At 52.9% G+C, this 17,990-nt stretch overlaps 1 protein-coding gene across 4 annotated transcripts in view; it reads right to left on the reverse strand.

Annotated features, from left to right (window-relative positions):
• Positions 1-378: 378 nt before the first annotated feature.
• PPP2R2D (protein phosphatase 2 regulatory subunit Bdelta) overlaps positions 379-17,990 on the reverse strand; it is a 38,230-nt gene continuing 20,618 nt past the window's right edge. Inside the window, exons 3-9 of one of the 4 annotated variants that reach the window (XM_079137749.1) lie at positions 15,484-15,581; positions 12,155-12,320; positions 11,677-11,789; positions 8,794-8,971; positions 7,384-7,548; positions 5,271-5,532; positions 379-893 (exon numbers count right to left, since the gene is read on the reverse strand). In XM_079137749.1, coding sequence (XP_078993875.1) covers positions 614-893; positions 5,271-5,532; positions 7,384-7,548; positions 8,794-8,971; positions 11,677-11,789; positions 12,155-12,320; positions 15,484-15,581 — 1,262 coding nt within the window. In that variant the 3' untranslated portion in view covers positions 379-613. Of the gene's footprint in view, positions 894-5,270; positions 5,533-7,383; positions 7,549-8,793; positions 8,972-9,744; positions 10,024-11,676; positions 11,790-12,154; positions 12,321-15,483; positions 15,582-17,990 lie in introns of those variants that run through there. The other 3 variants (XM_079137750.1, XM_079137751.1, XM_079137752.1) reach the window with 3 other exon arrangements.

The following is a 17,990-nucleotide window of genomic DNA, read 5'->3' on the forward strand; positions in this document are numbered from 1 at the left end:
GAAATGGGACAGCCACTGCAGTTTGGGAAAAGTTGTGTTTAGAATCTGAAGAACTTCACACCTTCCACCACTCTGCCAAAGGAGGACCAAAGTTGCTCCCAAGAATAATCCTGCATGATTTCATTACACATAATTGAAGTAAATAAAAAGCCAACAACTTCTGTTTGGATTCAAAAGCACTTTCCACTATGCTGCTTTTCTGAGTGGGCACACCACAAGGTGAGAACACCTGCCTGGGCTCAGGGGCCACCCCACGTCCCGGTGAAGGACCAAGGACAGCAGGGAGAGGAAAGAGCCGGAGGGGTGGGGAGAGGCCTGATGACACCTCTTCCCTTGGATGTTAGTTATTTGGTCTATAAACTGGAAAGGAAGGCTCAGACTTAAATAAATATATTTATTTTGAGTAAGGGCCTTTACTGAGCAATGTCCAGCAATTCTGCTCCCAGTGGGCTTCACTCTGGAGTAGCGGCACCCACCTCTCCCGGGTTGAGGCAGGGCCAGGCCAGGACATGGCGAGGCCAGCTCTTTCCTCTGTGGGAGGGCGTGCAGACTCTGAACGCAGAGGGCAACGACGTCGTCTTGCCTGCACAAGACGTGGCCTCCGCCGGCTCCCTCAGTTGGCTTTGTCCTGGAATATGTACAGGTTGTTGGTGGCAGCCACGGCAATGACGTTGTCCACGGGGTGCCAGGCTGTGTGGAGGATCTTCTTGTTGAAGTCCAGGCTGTCCACACTGATCTCGTCCTTCTTCCTCTTCCCGCCTGCACACACCTTCCGGGGCTTTAAGCTGGCTCGGGGTTTGCTGCTCTCTCTCGAGGCTTCCAGTGTGACGTCCCTCCGAGTGCTTCTATCGAACATCCTGAAGAAGTTGTTGTAGGAGCCCGTCATGACAGCACTGCTCGAGACAAGAGAGGAGCACTGAGCACCCAGCACCACGCCATACCCCACCAGCCCCTCTCTCCACAGCACCTGCGAGTTTTCAGGTACTGGGACTGAAGAACCAGTGGTCAGAGAAGAGACGGAGTGTTTCCTACCAAAGCTCATGTACGATCCTGTAAGAGGCAGACAAACCCCACCTGCCATCCGTCCTGAACAGGGCTCCTGTCCCAGCCCGACTTCTGCACTCCCGTCACGACAGAGCGCCTCTCCAGGCCCGCATGCTCAGCAGGCATCAGCCACCTGTCACTGCGTCTTCACTCACTTTTCATCAAAAAAATTGGGTTGTTTTGGTACTGAGGCCTCAACCCAGGAGTGCTTAACCACTGAGCCACACCCCAAACCTCCTTATTTTGAGACAGGGTCTCACTAAGGTGCTTAGGGTCTTCCGAAGTTGCCTAGGCTGGTCTCAAAACTTGCAATCCTCCTGCCTCGGCCTCCCCAGTCACCTGGATCACAGGTGTGCACAACCGGGTCCAGCCCGATCGAACTGTTTTTTATTAATTTATCATCAAAAAGTTTCTTTCACATGAAGCAATAAATAACACAGTAAAACTCATAAATACAAAGAACAGTATGGCAAAAACTGAGAACCCCATTTTACATAAATCCAGACTTAGCTACACCATCCCTGCTTCAGTTCAGTGTCAGTCCTAACTCTCAAGGTCTCTGCAGACCAGGAGCCACCGCGGCATTTACACAGCCCCGGGCATGGCTCCAGCACAGGGCAAAACTTTTGTCATCTTTTTCTACAAAAATGAGAAAAATGGCTGGCTAACATCAAATGCTGCTGGAGGTGACCCATGGCTCCCACTTGCCTTCCTGGCCAGGCCTGACCAGTCTCTGGTTCTCTCCCTGCTGCCCTCAGGCCCGGCTCTGCTCCCGCTCCCTGCTGCTCAGTGCATGTGCCTCGCCAGGTGCCCACCTTCAGGCTGGTCTCGGCTACCTGCAGATACTTCAGTGTCCCATCAACCTGTCTACAACCGCTCACCAGGAAAAAGGCAAACTCAGAAAAGAACCGCACACAGCTGTCCTTGCTCCTTTGGGACCTGCAGCTTGTCACAGGAGCACTGGTACCAGAGGGCTGGTGTTGCAGCCTGAGTCTTGACATGAACACGCATGACCCAGGACTGCACAGGAGAGCGACTCTGACTGGGAGTTCTTCAAATGACCTTCTGCACAGGACACAGTGCAGGAAAGCACAAGCAGCCCAGCACAAAGCTCTGAGGAGCAGAACACAACAGCAACTGCTTACCTACCAATTCCTGACAGCCGCTGCCCTCAGTGGAGATGGGCACTCCCTAGCCCACCTGGCAACCAACTGCTACAGAACCATCAAGGCCCCCACCCCATCAGCACAGCCCCCAGTCAGGGAATAGAGCCCACGCAGGCCTACATGGACTCACGAGCAAGAGGCCACAACCACGGGCCGGCAGCCTGGTGCACTGGCAGCCGGCAGCCCGCAGCCACAGCCCCTGCCTCACCTCATCCTGTCCCTCAGACACGGCCAGAGGGAACAACGGGGAGGGTCCTCAGCAGCAAAGGTGCATAGAGTCCCTGGGTGCTCGTGGGAGGTCTTAGTGTATTCTGTGATATTTCAGGTAAACTAAAAGGCCTCAGGAACGGCGCAGCACCAACCATGTGTCCGTCACCAAGAAGGCCACATCCCACCGTGCACGCCACCAGCAAGAGTCCTGGCTCTGCTGACACGTGGTCTCTCACTAGAGCAGGTGTGCACCTTCAGTCACAGACTCATTTTTGGGTGCTCGAGTTCAAACCCAGGGTCTCCTATGTGCTAAGTGAGTGTTTTATTAACTTAACTATACCCCTGGCCCTGGCATGGCTGGACAGCATGTCCTCAAGAGGTCCAGTCTCACTGCTGCCCAGGACTACACTGCAGAGTGGATGACTGGTGGGTCCCCCACTCAATACCTGGGTTGGGGGTCCTGGCTCCCAGCCCCACTGGTGGTCACCAGAGTCCCACGCAGGGCAGGGCACCTCCCTCCTGGCACTCCCAACAACCCTGTGTGGCTTCCCCTTTGGCTGTGGATGGGGACGACCTGTGCCTCCTTTGCCCTCTTCCCTCCTGTCGACTCCCACAGCTGTGCTCTGCCCGTCTTGCTGACCTTGTTCTGGATGTTTTCATCTGTGGCTACATTTGCTTCTCTGAGCCCCTAAACTCTCAGAGCTTGCTCACTCCTCACTATGGGGGGCTGGACTCTGTCCCTGGAGCACAGCCAGCCAGCTGGGACAGGTCGACAGCTCATGTGGCCATGGGGCCTTCACTTGGCTTGTGGCTTTGCCACTGCTCTGCTGGCCTGACTGGACCCCAGGCCCTCTCCAGGATCCCTCCTGCTGGGAACACCCTGCAGCAAAACTATGGCGTGTTTCCTCTACGGTCTCCTGTTATTGTTGAATCCACCTCCCACTGGAAATGCCTTTACCCCATATGCTCTCTCAAAGGTCCACTTGTCTCAGCAAGTGACCCTAGGCTGGTGACGGCCCTCTCTGGCACAAGGAAGGCAGCTGGGCGCTTATGACACACCGCTACACCTGATGCCTGGCACGGCTGTCCCAGCCAGACTCGGGCTGAGGCTCAACCCTGTGCACAGGAAATGAGGCAGTGGGGCCTCAAGCAGCCTGCCTCCTTGAAGGGTTGAGGTTTTCTTAAGACACTGGGCTAGTTCCACGAGGAGGCTATTCTGAAGAGAGGCTTGCTTCCGTGGCTGGCTCTCTGGTGTCTCTCCTGCCCTTTGACTCACGTGCACTCACCAGGTGCTGCTGTCTGGTTATCACCAGAGGCTGAACAGATGGAGTCACCTTTTGGCCTCCAACCTGTGAGCTGCACTAGAGAATAAGCAAGCTTCTTCTCTATAAAATGCCCCAGCCTTGGGTATCCTCTGATAGCAACACACACACTGGACCAAGAGATCTCCACGGAGGACGCTGGGGTCTGCTCTCAGCCTCAAGGGCCACTCCATGTGGGACCTGCATCCTTTCTAGGCTCCTCTTGAGATCTGCTCTGCATGGGGTGTCTTGCACCGCCATTGTGACGTGCACAAGGGTGTCTTTATATTGTCTGCTGCAGAATTCTATGCCTCTGAAATCTGTGTGTCCAGTCTTTCCTAAGCTGAACACACTCCTGGCTATGCTACTTTAAATGCTCCTCCGCACACGGACGCAGGCCGCACCCCGACATCTCCTCCACCCTTAACCTTCAGTCTCTCTGCTTCTGTGGCTCACCCTTCTGTCACGGATGCCAACTCTCTCTAGCTGAACTGGATCTGCTGCTAGACCCATAGGTGGACTGTCTCCTGCTGTATCTTGCGTTTTGTGAAGTTCTGTCTGATTTGCTTTCAAATTTCCTAGGTAATTTTTAATAGTGACTCCGTGTTCAGGGTTTGGTTCCTTCCTTTAATGTGCAACTATTTCAAGCATCCTTATTTTACATTCTGTAATAGGCTGTTTCAACCCCTCAATTCTCACAAGTTCTGCTGTTGTCTTGGCTGCTCATAGTGGAGTTTTTCTACAGGTGCTTGGTAATTTTTTCTGAGAGCTGCATAGGTGACTTTAGTCTGGGGAGTCCTAGGGCCCAGCAGAGGCTGAGGGAAGAGGGGAATGACCCGCCAAAGGTGCAAGAGCCCTGCCTGCCCTACCCCGGGAGCCAGGTCCAAGTGCAGGCTTGCCCACTGCTGTCCTCACAGCAGAGGCTCCTCCAAGTTGAGTGTGCCTTGGCTGCCCACAAGCCCATGGCCTGCATGGCCTTGGCCTGCGCCCCATGTCACTCTTGGAACTTATGCCAGCACAAAGGTCATGCTGCTTCCTGTGACCTGAGAAATAAATTCCTTGGCCTCTCCATAAATGCTCTAGGCTAGCATGTTAGTCTGTACACAGACTCAGAAAGGTTTGTCCCCAATGCCCAACAGGCTGACTGCGTGGAGGCACTGAGCTCCTCAGCGTGAGACTGAACAGAAGAAACGAAGAGGGAGCAAAGACCAGAAGGCAAGTGCCCCAAAGCCCTGGGTGACCTAGAGCACCAGCAGACCCCTGCAGACTGAGCAATCCCCATCTCCTTCTGGCTTGCTCAGTGGGCATAACGAGAACAGCAGAACAGACCACCACTGAGCCCTCCAAAAGCACTGGGCACTTTGCTTCTGTCCACGTGTGGATGGACGTGAGCGAGGGGAGAAACTTCTCAGTGTCCTCCACTCAAGACCGCCGTCAGCCAGGGCCTGAGCACACGAGCACCCACGTGCCCCTCTGCAGCTGTCCACGGCAACCCTCCTGAGGGCTCCGTTGAGACCCCAGGGACCGCAGCTCCCACAGCGCGGCTCACCTGTCAGAACCATTCCAGCAGCACTCAAACTTGTCGAAGATGCAGTCGTTTTCATAGAGGGAGCAGAGCTTGCTCCGCAGGTACTCATGCACCTGGTGGGTCTCCACTGGCCTGCTCTCCATGTTGAGGTCCCACACCTTCACTGACAGGTAGTCTCTGGTCATCATGTACCGACCACTATGACTGAATTTGACATCGGATATGGATGAAATTATTTCTGAGAAGAAGGACCTGCTACTGGGATCTTCAGGCTCTTCAAAAACTGAAAAACAAAATAAAATACTTTCAGTTTCTGTTTCAAATCAAAAGACAAATTGTTTTAAAGCTTAGTAGGTCTCAGCCCCTCAGTGAGACTCCACAGTTCAGCCTTGAAACTGCTGCATCTTCTGACTCCACTTGCACAGCTGCAGCGAAGACATTCTGCCAGTATTGCTGAGGAAGACAGATCAGAAGCAGACACCAAATCCCAAGTAGGTGCTGAGTCAGAACCTCAGGGACCTTGCTCCAGCCGAGTCTGGATGCCATACGGAAGCTGGTACCCTCATGGCACCAGCCAGTGCACGCCACGATCTGTCCTGTCCATCACTGGAAGATACGTGCTACCACGGAGTGGTGCTTGGACCTCTCAGGGAGTGGCTGTCTTCTGCAGGTCCACAGGTCCAGCTCTGCTGGACTGACCACCACCTCAACCCTGCAGCACAGTGGTCCAGGTGTGGTGGTGGTTTTGTACCAGGGACTGAATGCAAGGGTGCCCTGTCCTTTTCATTGAGATGGGGTCTTGCTAAGTTGCTGAGGCTGGCCTTGAACTTGCGATCCCTGCCTCGGCCTCCAAATAGTTGGGACTACAGGCGTGCCCTTCCACACCCTTCCCTTCTGGTGGTCCAGATTTTAACCATCATAACGGTCCCCCTGGCCAAAGCCAGTCAGCAAAAGGGGTTTGTCTTCCACGCTGAAGTCACGTTCTAACTGTGAAAGGCTCTTGTGCCGTCTCAAAATCTGCATTCTCTGCAGAAACTTGACAGAGCTCCCTGTACCTGGCCAGCCAGGAGGAGGCACCCCGACCTTCTGGGCCACCAGCCGCCCTAGCGCAACGCCGTGGCTCAGAGCCTCAGGCAGGTGTGTGGCTGTCGGCTGCTTCGGCTCTCCCCTGCCTTTTCCCACTAGCAACCTGTGATGTCTGTGACTCTGCACGAAGTTAACCTGAGGCCAGCTAGTGCCAGCAGGTCACTCTGCTGACCGACGAACCCACTCCGGGACTCTGAAACTGCTCAAGGCGAGGTCCGATGTGAGCGCACGTCTCCCTCCTCACGGGCACTCTAACGGGAGCACAGAGCTCCTAACACTCAGGGCAGGGAAAGAGGCGGACGGCTGCGAGGAGGAGCGGGGCAGCACCCTCCTCCAGGTGCTGCGGGGCTGTGCCAGCAGGGACACCAGCCAGAGGAACCCTGCAGAGCCCTCCTGGGCAGGGCGCCGGACCCGGGAGGAGCAGCAAGGCTTCCACATCCCAGAGTGCCAGCACACAGGCCCTGGCCCTCAGCCTCCTGCCTCACAGGACCCTGGCGCCTCAGCCTCCTGCCTCACAGGACCCTGGCGCCACAGCCTCCTGCCTCACAGAACCCTGGCCCTCAGCCTCCTGCCTCACAGGACTCTGGCCCTCAGCCTCCTGCCTCACAGGACCCTGCTGCCTCAGCCGACTGCCAATGGAAACACTGGGACCTCAGGTATACCCCACTGCGCCCAACAGGCCTGTTCTTTGTGGCTGATGATGGAAACAAACCAAGGCTTGCTCACCTAGAAGGGACTTGGAGGCTCAGTGCTTGAAGACGGGCCCCCTGGGGAGCTGGCTATAGAGGGAGCAGAGCTCAACGAGATCTGGTCAGTGTTTCCTGGCAACCTTAGTCCAGGCTCCACGCGTGAAGGTAAAGGCCACAATGGTGCCCAGAGGACCCCGTTGGGGAAGAGCTCAGATGAGGCACTGAGGCTCAGGGACAGGTAAACTGCTGGCCCTGAAAGCACTGGCTTCGCGAAGCCCGTCCAGGACCAAGCCCCAACTCCAGGAGCACCCGCCATGAAGGAGCCCCACCTGGGAAGAGAACTTAGATGAGGCCCTTACACTTAGAGTGCCGGTCGCACAGGGCGGAGGAGCGCATGTCACATAGCCGGACGGTCCCCTTGCTGCTGCTGTAGACGAGCACGTTGCACTGGTGTGGGTGGAACTCGGCGGCGGTGATGACTTCCGTCAGCTCCTCCATGTTGGCAGGTTTGATGTCCACGATGTCTGGAGAGAGGCGTTAAGGCACATCCTGCAGACGGGTGAGCTACAGCCAGCAAGACAGGCAAGGCAGGAACGGCCATGCAGGGCGGCTGACCACACACGTCACATTCCCCAGGAGCACACCAGGAAGCAGCTTCGCATGGCGTGGCCATCACACCACAGGTGCCTGACTCCGCTTTCACCCTGCTGCTGCACTGCCGTCCTGCAGACCCCACCAGCAAAAGCCTGCGGCTGGCCCGCTCCGCTGCAGAGCCCCACACTCGTCCCATGGGATCACAGAGCAAACACTGCCAGGTCTAAAGACTGCTTGCAGGATCACCTGAAGCCATGTAAGAGCTTACCGCATCATCAGAACAATGCCAACAGAGGCTGTGAAAGGCGGCAATCAGCCCATCAAAAAACAGGGGTGGGCAAAATACCCTGGGCCAGTCTGGAATGGGGAGGACCAGATTCACCTTCCAGCTGAGATAACAAGAACACACACAGACTATGAGTCCACAGCTTGAGTCACTGGATGCCAGAGAGGGAGAGAGTGTCCAGAGAGACTGGAGACACAATCAACCCCACAGCTGCTCAGCCTCAGGCTGGTACATGTGGTGGCAGTGGCAAAGGAGGGGACCAGGCAGAGCCCAATGACCCCTGCATTCATGAGACAGAGCCAGAGTCTGGGAAAGCTGTGGCTGCTATTCCCAGGGCAAACTGGTGAGCAAGGAACCTGGAGACCTCCCAGAGACTCAGATGAGGGTGGAGCAACATTGGGCAGCTCCTGCCACTGGGTCAGACTGCAAACAGTGCCTTGAGCTCCTGCCAGTCACAGGCTCTGGACAGTTCTTTGGAGGGCAGGAGGCAGGAGGTGCACGGCTATCTCAGGAGCAAAGGCAGGATGGTGGCCATGCCACCAAAGGCTCAGAATTCTCACACGGGGCTGAACGTCATTCTAATAAAAATTTTTTCTACTCTATTACCATTTGTAAATTTAGAAGAAAAAAACAAAACCCTGATTTTTCAAATACATCTGAATCAGGGGGGCTGTGGACTTCAGGTCAATCCCCTACAACAAACTTTCCCCAAGATAGAAAGAAGTTTGTACTTCCAGGGATGATAAATCAGAGAACTTACATCACAGGCTACTAGGCAGCAACTGTCTTCAAAAGGTTCGATGTGAGATGTGTGGGCACAGATGTGCATAAGGAACAACTGAACCACCACCCCAGGGAGACACATGGTTGGCTGTTTGGTGAAGGATACTAAAACTTCTATCTGTGATCTCTAAATGCCACAGGTTAATTCTCAGGTCATCTGCAGAAAGATACGTTTCATGATCACTATTTACTGAAATGGAATTTATATGATACGTATGAGCATTTGCAAAAATTCGTCGTGGGCTTGCTTCTACCATGAGGTCCATGGGCTTCAATATTGGAACCTAAAAATGGAAGGAAATAGGAATTCAAAAAAAGGGTCACAGCAGCATAAGATCAAAGCTTGTGGAGCAGGTAACAAAAGGGACAGATCTAAGTTTAGGGTCAGCAACACCCCCAAGTGACCAGCTAGCAGGACTGTTGCCAGAGGAAGCCAAGTCCCTCCTCTGCTCTCACTGCTGAGGCTGACTCCAGCTCACTGCAGAAGAGACCTGTGTCCCTGGCAGCCTCCACCAGGTACGCACAGCACCACCCTGGAAGGCGTGGAGACCCTCCCTGTGCCCACCTTGTGCTAGGAGCACAGCCTCCCTCACTACCGCACTCACTGCCCAGGTGTGGGCCTCAGACAGGTAGGCGTGTGTGTGTGTGTATGTGTGTGTGCGTGCACGTGCAGGGTGCTGGCAGAGCGCCCAGGGCACCCAGGAGCTGAGGACGCTCCGTTTCTTGATCTGGGGCTGGCTACGTGGCACGTTCAGTCTGAGCATCCTGGGCTAGACGCTTCCACAGCAGCTGCATTTCTGGGTACGTATATCACACTTCAGTCAAGTTCACAAAGAAAAGGCGAAGGCACCCTCCCCATACCTGTGCTGAGTGCTGTGATTGGGGGCTCCAGGAAACAGTCTGCTGTGCCGAAGGGACGAGGCGGAGGAGGGTGCCTGGCAGAGCAAGAGTGCAGGCCTGACCCTTGCCACCCAAAACCAGTTCTAGGAGAGTGTTCTCTGTTGTTTTGGTAATCAGACATCTAAAGGGAGCCTTGAAGGCGGGAGGAATCTCTCACCTGCATCTTCTCTGGCCAAATTCTGCAAAAACTGACTTGGGGAGCTGCATGCTGACGCACACTTAAAATTCCAGCTCCTCAGGAGGCTTAGTAGGAGGACCGCGCGTTCAAGGCCAGCCTCAGCAACTTAGGCCCAAAGCGACTTAGTGAGGCCCTGTCTCAAAATGAAAATGAAAAGGTCTGGGCACGCAGCTCAGTGGTAGAGCACCCCTGGGTCCACTTCCCAGGAACAGAAGTGTTGGCTCTACCACGTGCAGGAACAAGGCACGCCCGTCACGGTCCTCTGCCGGGTCTCTCGTCAGAGCAAGAGGAGATGCAAGGCTCAGAACCCTTCTTCAATCAAACCCCTTTCAAACACCAGCAATCGTGGTTCCTGCCCAGGTAGGCCGTCACGGAAACAGCCCTCTGTGACGCAAACACAGACCTCAGCCCACAGACACAGCCCCCGGCCCTGACCCCGCATCCTCACACCAAGGCCAACCGTGCCTGCCAGTTCCCCGTAAGCCGCTGGTACATAGTTCTAGTTAGGCTAATGCTATCAAAGGACTGATAAGACCTGCGGGTTCTTCAAAACAAGCAGATGAGCTTATGGGTCTGGTTGGGAGGAACACGGACCCCTGAGAGTGGGCTGTGCACACACGTGGTGGGAGAGGGACAGACTGCACAGGCTCGGGATGGCCCTCGTCACCGAGGCTCCTGCTTCACGAGACTGACAGCACTGACGATGGATCCACTAGTGAGACCGTCACCACGCGATTTACCCAGACTCATGGATGCACCTGCAGCAGCGTGGTGCATCAGAAACTGCCAGTGTTTCCAAAGAGAACATCTGGGCTCCCACAGGCTGATCTAAGCAAATGACATTGCCTTTCTCAGCTTCAACAAAGTCCCTGGGAAGGTAGTGGTAATATCACAGGTAGGGAGTCTGAGAATTGCTTGGGACGCTCACCCCAGCTGTACCTACTGTCTACTGCAGGTGGCGATGGCTTTGCTGCTCTATCACTGGCCTCCCTGGCCTCCCAATGCAGCTCAAGGAATAGCACCTGAGCAGGCCATGTCCACTCTGGGCTGCAAGCATGCCCAGTGGGGCCTGGGGTGTGTTACAGTGGGGATCAGTGTACAGCACCCTTTCTGGGACCCTTGGCCACTGATTTGAAATGTGCTTGCTAACTAGTCTTCCACTGATGAGCATGCATGTAACTAGGGCTTAAACCTCATCCTGAAATCAGCTGACCAACGATTTCCAAATAGCCATAGCCCCTGGGACCGGGCAGCCTTCTCCAGGACCCTGCTGGCCAGGTGCTGGTAACTGCTGAGCCCTGCCCCTGGAAGCTCTTTCCCTGTCTTGTCTGGGCATTAGTCCAGTTTTCTTAAGCCCTGTAAGTTCATTTAATTAAATTAGTTCATTTAATTTAAGACACCCTCAGACCAGAACAATCATAAAGACACGAAATTTTTAAGTTTACCCAACAACACAGATGTTAAAAAGTGAAAAAAATCTCGTACAGGAACCGATGAATTATGGTCACTTCACACTGCCCAGCGGGTACCAAAAGGTAAGGGAGCATCTGACACTTAGAAGCAAGGGTGCTCATGGACGGATACGCTGAGGCGAAGGTTCAGGAGCAGCAGAGTGTGTCCAGTCCTCAGGCAGCCACTCCATAAGCACCACCACAAAGGCACCCTCTGCCCACAGGCTACCCTCCCATCTCAGCCCAGCCACCACCCAGGGGGCGCTGTTCCCTGGGGCCGGCACCTTGGCTGTGCTTCTGAGCTCTGTGTGCGGCTTCTACAGAGCCCACGAGGGCACCTGCTTAATGAGGAGCACCTCTTGAGCCAAGAAGGCGGCCCAGGAGGCTCCCCGTCCTCCACAGACTGGCTGGCACGGGGCTGAGCAACGAGGCTGAAACTCAAGACGGAGCACACACCTACCCGCAGTGCTGTGATTCTAAATGGGTCTCGAAGTCGTCCGTCTTCATCTTTCAAGTTATAACCTTCTGCTCTTTTATCCCGTTCACTTATTTTCCATAATTTAATAGTTTTATCTGAAAATAAAAACCTTATTCTTCATGTTAAAAGAAAAACCATAACATGCACCACTATTACTTAGGTATCATGCTACAAAACAGTTCTGTTGGTGTCTGGCTGGGGCCTGTGAACATGAACATTTCCAATTTGGACATTTGGCTTTGTAAAATAAAGATGTAGAGTAGTGAATGCAATACTGGTTCTTGGGGGTACATTTTGAATCTTTAACCTATCAATTGCCACTATGGCTGATAACTTATTCTCTCAAAAGTTTAAGCCAGAAACAATTTCTAGAATGTCTTAAAAAAAGAAATCCACACATACAGAAAGTTAAAAACAAAATTTTAACTCACACAGTCACTTAAAGAAAAAAAATTCTTACCATTTGTAGATAGTAGAAAATGAGCAGCATTCTGTTGTGGCAGCCACCTAATTTTATTAATCTTTTCCTCAATTTCTAGACTTTTCAAATAGTCAAACTCTGGTTCATGACTTTGAAAGGTACTGTAAACATTATATTCTCCCCTGGAATGAGGGCGAATTTTATTCTGCAAGAAAACATGACAGCTACTTTACTGAGTAAAGCACAGTCGAAGGAAAACTTGAGTACTACAAATATGAATATCAAGTGACCATACGACATTTTTTTGGTTATTGCATATTAAACCCAAGGGCGCCTGACCACTGAGCCACATCCCCATCCCTTTTTATTCTCTGAGACAGGGTCTTGCTAAGCTGCTGAGGCTGGCTTTGAACCCGTGAGCCTCCTGCCTCAGCGTCCCGAGCTGCCAGAACTGTAAGCCTGGTCACTGTGTCCAGCAGCACTTTATAAAGTCAAAGAAGAAAAATCAAAACAAAACAAAAACCAAACCCTGGGTCACTGGTGCAACGGTGCCTGTCTGTAATCCCAGAAACTCAGGCGCTGCAGCAGGAGGACTACATGTTTGAAGCCAGCCATGGCAACTGTGTAAGACCTTGTCTAAGAATGCTACAAAAAGGCCTGGGGATGTAGCTTAGTGGTAGAGTGCCCTTGGGTTCTATCCTCAGTGTACAGGGGGAGCAGGGTGTGAATCCTGGATCAAAAAAATCTCACATAGTTGAAACTCAGAATTACTGTACTCAGAAAAAAGCAGCAGGTATTTCCCAGTTTGTCTATTCCATGTTCAGGCTGCATACATAGCAGGCTGCGTTTGGCAGACCCCACCTAAATGTGGGCTGGTGCCCACCTGCCTGCCCGCCTGCCCACCCTGCCCAGGTGGAGGTCTAGGCCTGCAGAGCCTGGTGGCCTGAGCGGAGGGAGACGGCCTGACAGAGCCATGGGCTAGGCCAGCTCTGCAGCAGCGACTCAGACGCTGCACACACACCAGTCAGATGGGACACACGGGTAGCGGCAGACCATCCATGCAAACCACACGGCAGGTAAGCACAGGACCACCACAGACAGGTGACGCACAAAGACACCCACGGTGTGGGACTTAAACACAGGACCACCCTCAGGTCACAGGACAGTAGAAAAGCACGCTTGAGAAGACACGCCAGCTTCACTGTCAGGGCAGCTCTGGGAGGGCAGGGGCGCGCAAGGAAGATGGGAGGCGTCGCAGCCAGAGGGTTTCCTTGTGTGTTTTTGTTTTTCCAGTACTGGGGACCCAGGACTTCACATGCCAGGCAAGCCTCAGAGCTACACCCTGTCTTTTGTTTAATTCTTGCTCTATATTCCGTATCTAAACATCGTACATTTTGGGCACTTAGTGTGTATGCCAAGGAAAGTAAAGTCAACAAATCTTTATGTCACGATGGGCACTTCTTTATATTTCTGAATTATGATCAAGTATTATGAGAAGGCACCCCCAAACCACCTGGAGCGCTCCACTGTGCTGACTGCCACGTCCTGTGTGCCCCTGAACCCAGCGTTCACTGGCAGGAGGGCAGCCCCTCACCAGGTAGTCTTCCTCACTGTGCTGTTAGGGCTCCTGCCACCCAACTCTCCTCCTCACCAGGACTTGCTCCCCTAGAAGGAAGCACAGTCCACCACCAGACAGCTCCAACTTACAAAGGAAAAGAGCAAAGCTCTATTACTTCCAAAGAAAGACCTGCACCCTCAGGCCAGTCCCATGCCTAAGGCGTCCCTCCACCAATAAAGACAGCAGAACGACAAATCAGCATTGTCTGCTGCCTAGTCACTCCCACCAGGACTCACAACAGCCCCCACCACAACCACTCTTGCCCCTGCCCCCTCCACCGAACTGCCAAAGCCCCAACTGCCTTCAGCCTTGCCAACAGCCCAGGATGGCCCAGCAGTCCCGAGGCCCTATGGAGAGACCAGGGTGAGGGTTCTGAGGGAAGTCTTTAGGGGGCTGGGGCAGTAGGCAGGGCTGCCAGCCAGAGCTGCTGGGACAGGGCAACATGTCAGGAAGGAGTGCTGGGAGGAAGGCAGTGTCTGTGACTGAGCTGCAGGAGGACTCAGACCTGCTTCTGCAGGGGCGGAGCTGCATGCTGGGTGACTGCAGACACACCCCAAACAGAGCCACCTTCCTCTCCCATGGGGTTCCCCACAAGACAATGTGGAGGGAGGGCTCCCCCACGTCACACTGCCAGCTGTGCTTCCTGGAGGTCAGAGTGTCGCAACAGGTCCCCAGCAGAGCAGCCTGACTTCTGCTCAAAACCAGAGGCACATCTGGATGCCTCTGAGCTGAGGGGGTGGCTTAGCTAGCGGCAGCTCTGCCAGGGACGGGCGTGCAATACACACCCGCCACCCCATAGCCAGGCAGGGAGCACACAGTGGACGGAACAACACAGCCCTTCCTCTGGAAACCACAGCATGAGGACAGGAAAACGAGTTGCCAGGGCTCACGCAGTGGTGCTGGACCAGGCCACCACAGGGCAACACCTGCGGGGATGCTCCTGGGCAACTTGACACACCTCAGCCGAAAGCTTAAAATCAAAAACAGAACAAGACGTCTGACTTTTATTTACAGGTCCTGAAAAAAACTCCCCTCCCTGGCGGCAGGGAGACTAGCATCTGGAAGGCGAGGGATCACCTCATGACCTGCTGGGAGGCACTAGACACGTTCAGAGGCCGAGGTCTGGCACAGCCTGCTGCCTCTTGGTCACAAGAACTCTGCTGAGGTCACAGGAAATGCTGGGGAGGGGCAGGGAGGGCGAGGCAGGGCCTGGTCCTGCTTCCCACGCGCTTGCGTGACGCACCCCTCGCAGAAATGACCCAGAAACCAGCTCTTGGGGGTGGCTTCACCTGCGGCCTCCTCCCCCAAGGCCAGGGAAGCCCCCAGAGGCTCCGAGGAGCGTCCTTCACCTCCATGGAGAGAATCTACGCCCCACCCAGTCCTCTGGGAGCTGGTCAGCGCCCAGAGGACGGCAGGACAGAAGCGGGGCAGCAGAGTGACCTTCACAGGCTACCACTCAGTTGATTTCAGTATGGAAACACCCAAGTTTCAGACACCATGGGCCTCTGCCTCCCTCCGCTGGTCCTTGCTTTGGACTGTCCCTACTCCAGCGGAAGGCTCCAGGGACTTGTGGGCTGGGCGGTGGGAGGCACACCTCCACACTGGTCCCTAAGGCAAGGTTCGCATGAGCCACTGTGAAGGGACTGAGTGTAAAGGATCTGGATTCTGAGAAAACGATTTTGCTTCCTTTCTTATAAGTAATATGAAGGATGAATTATTTCATTTGGTTTGAGGATTGTATATTACTGACCTCTTGTTCCCGCTGAAAAATAACAACTCTGCCGCCCTTGTCTCCTGTTGCAAGAAGATCTCCAGAGTAATTAAATTCAACGGTCGAAATGATGTCGGCTGTCAATAAAATACAGAAAAAAATTACAGATTGTGTTTTTTGGAGGAGTCACAAGGAAATAAAAAGAAAGATAAACACATGTGAAACTTTCTCCCCCATGAAACAAAAACATCATGGCAAATTTTTAATTACCAAGTGGCTGCTCCCTGGCTGTGGGACAGCCACCAACACACTGTGCACACGCACGTATCTGACTCCACTGACCTGATGACGCCTGATTCTTGGGCACACCAGGATTTGTCTAGACTAGGCTTTCTAGATTTAAGAATATAGTTGGAAATTTAGAAAATTAATTTCTAAAAGGAAAACAAAATAAGAGAAAAAATCTGATTGGTCCCAGAAGAATGCTGCCTAATTTTATAATGCATGCCCAATGTTTACTTTTAACCTGAACTGGATTCTCATACGGTAGCAGTAGCAGTGTTTCAACATTCTACATAGTAAATTTTGTTGGCTTCTGCACAAGATAGTATTGCAGACAAACAAGTTTCACTTCGCTAAAGTCTGAGTCTTGTTAATAATGACAACGCCATCACAAAGAGACAGGAAGATATTTGAGTTCCTGACACCACAACACATGATGTTATGGTTTAGATGTGAGGTGTCCCCCAGAAGCTCAGGTGTGAGACAGTGCAAGGAGGTTTGGAGGAGAAATGATCGGTCGACCTTGACCTAATCAGTGAGTTGAGCCCTGATGTGGTTAACTGAGTGTTAACTGGAGGCAGGGAGGGTGTGGCCAGAGAACTGGGTTCACTGGGCTGTGGCTACGGGGTACATATTTTGTGTCTGGAGTGTGGAGTGTCTCTGCTTCCTGATTATGAAGTGAGATGCTTCCCTCCACCACACTCTGCTACTGGGATGTTCAGCCTCGTCTTAAGCCCCAAGGAATGGAGCCAGCCTTCCATGGTCTAAGACCTCTGAAACTGTGAGCCCCAAATGAACCTTTCCTCCTGAAACCTTGTTCTGGTCGGGTCCTTTAGTCACGGCAGCTAAAACGCATGCGCTCCCCAAGGCGAGAGCAGAAGCAAGCCCTGGATGGGCCCTCAGTTTTGAGGGCTTGGATCTGCATCCGTCAGACTCTCAAATCAAGAAAACACCATCGTCCCTGCCGTGGCATGGTGGCCTCTGGGGAATCAGCCTCCCTGTGGCTCGGCTGCCACTGCTGCCTGAATGAGGAGGAGGCTGGGCTGGGCACGTCCTGTGGACACCACCAGACCTACCTCTGACCAAGCAGAGCTGCAGTCTCAGGGACTGCGAGGCACCAGCGCACAGGCGTGCAGAGCGGGTGCTGAGCAGCCGGGGTCACAGCAGTGCCGCAGCTGTACGTTTCTAAAGACAAAGACTTGCACGCGGCTACTGAGACCGTCTGTCTACTAACGACTGACACGGACCCACACGCTGAGGCCAGAGGAGGAGCCCAGCAGATGGCCTTCACAGAACACGATTCCTAAAGGGCCTCATCAGCACCAAAGCCGGTCATTTACAGGGCCTCCTGCCCACACTGCAGAGCTGGCCTGGCGGCTGCGGCACTGCTCCTATTCGAGGGCTAAATCCCGCTGCTGGCACTGCTTTCTTTAAAAGAGAAGCCTTCCGTTAGACTTGAGGATTAGCTACCTTTTTTTTTTTGTGGTCCTGGGGATCGAACCCAGGGCCTTGTGCTTGTGAGGCAAGCACTCTACCAACTGAGCGATCTCCCCAGCCCAAGCTACTTCTTATTAAAGGCATCTACCTCTTTTTGTTTTTTGGTGTCCTAGGAACTGAACCCAGGGCCTCACTCGTGCTAGGCAAGCATTTTACGCATAAGCTACATTCCTAGTCCATCACTCTTAAAATTACTCTAAATAACGTAGTTTGCTTAGATGAAACTAAAATTTTCTGTACTGGATTAAAAGGGACTAAATCTATGTCATTTATACCCAGAAGATACGCAATATTATATAATTAAAGGTGTTCTGTCAGTGATTTTCAAACTTAATTATAAAGGACTGAATCTTTTAAAAAAAAAAAAATCCCAAGACTGCCAATTGCTGAGAAATAATTTTCATTAAACCACGTAAATATGTACAGGTCTAAATTTAGAAATATTCTCTGGAGATAAGGTCTAAAACCAAAATAAAATACAAACCAAATGCCAACAAATCACAAACCAATAAAATATAAATTATCAGTCATTAATTTGATCTGATGGATGCTATTTTACAAAATGCAACAGGTTAAAAGTATAACTATGGTACTGAAAAGGGCACTGAGCTAGTATTCAAAACTCAAAACCACTACGTACTTGAAGGCAAGTCAATTCTGTCTTCTTTATTCTACCGCAGTCCACCCATAATACCACCTGGCTGTCCCATGGAGGCATCAGGTCCACTCAGAGAGCTGCTCCACTGTGCCAGCCCGAAGCACTGGGG

The sequence above is a fragment of the Sciurus vulgaris genome (assembly GCF_902686455.1).
Source record: "Sciurus vulgaris genome assembly, chromosome: 4".
In the NCBI taxonomy this organism is placed as follows: domain Eukaryota; kingdom Metazoa; phylum Chordata; class Mammalia; order Rodentia; family Sciuridae; genus Sciurus; species Sciurus vulgaris.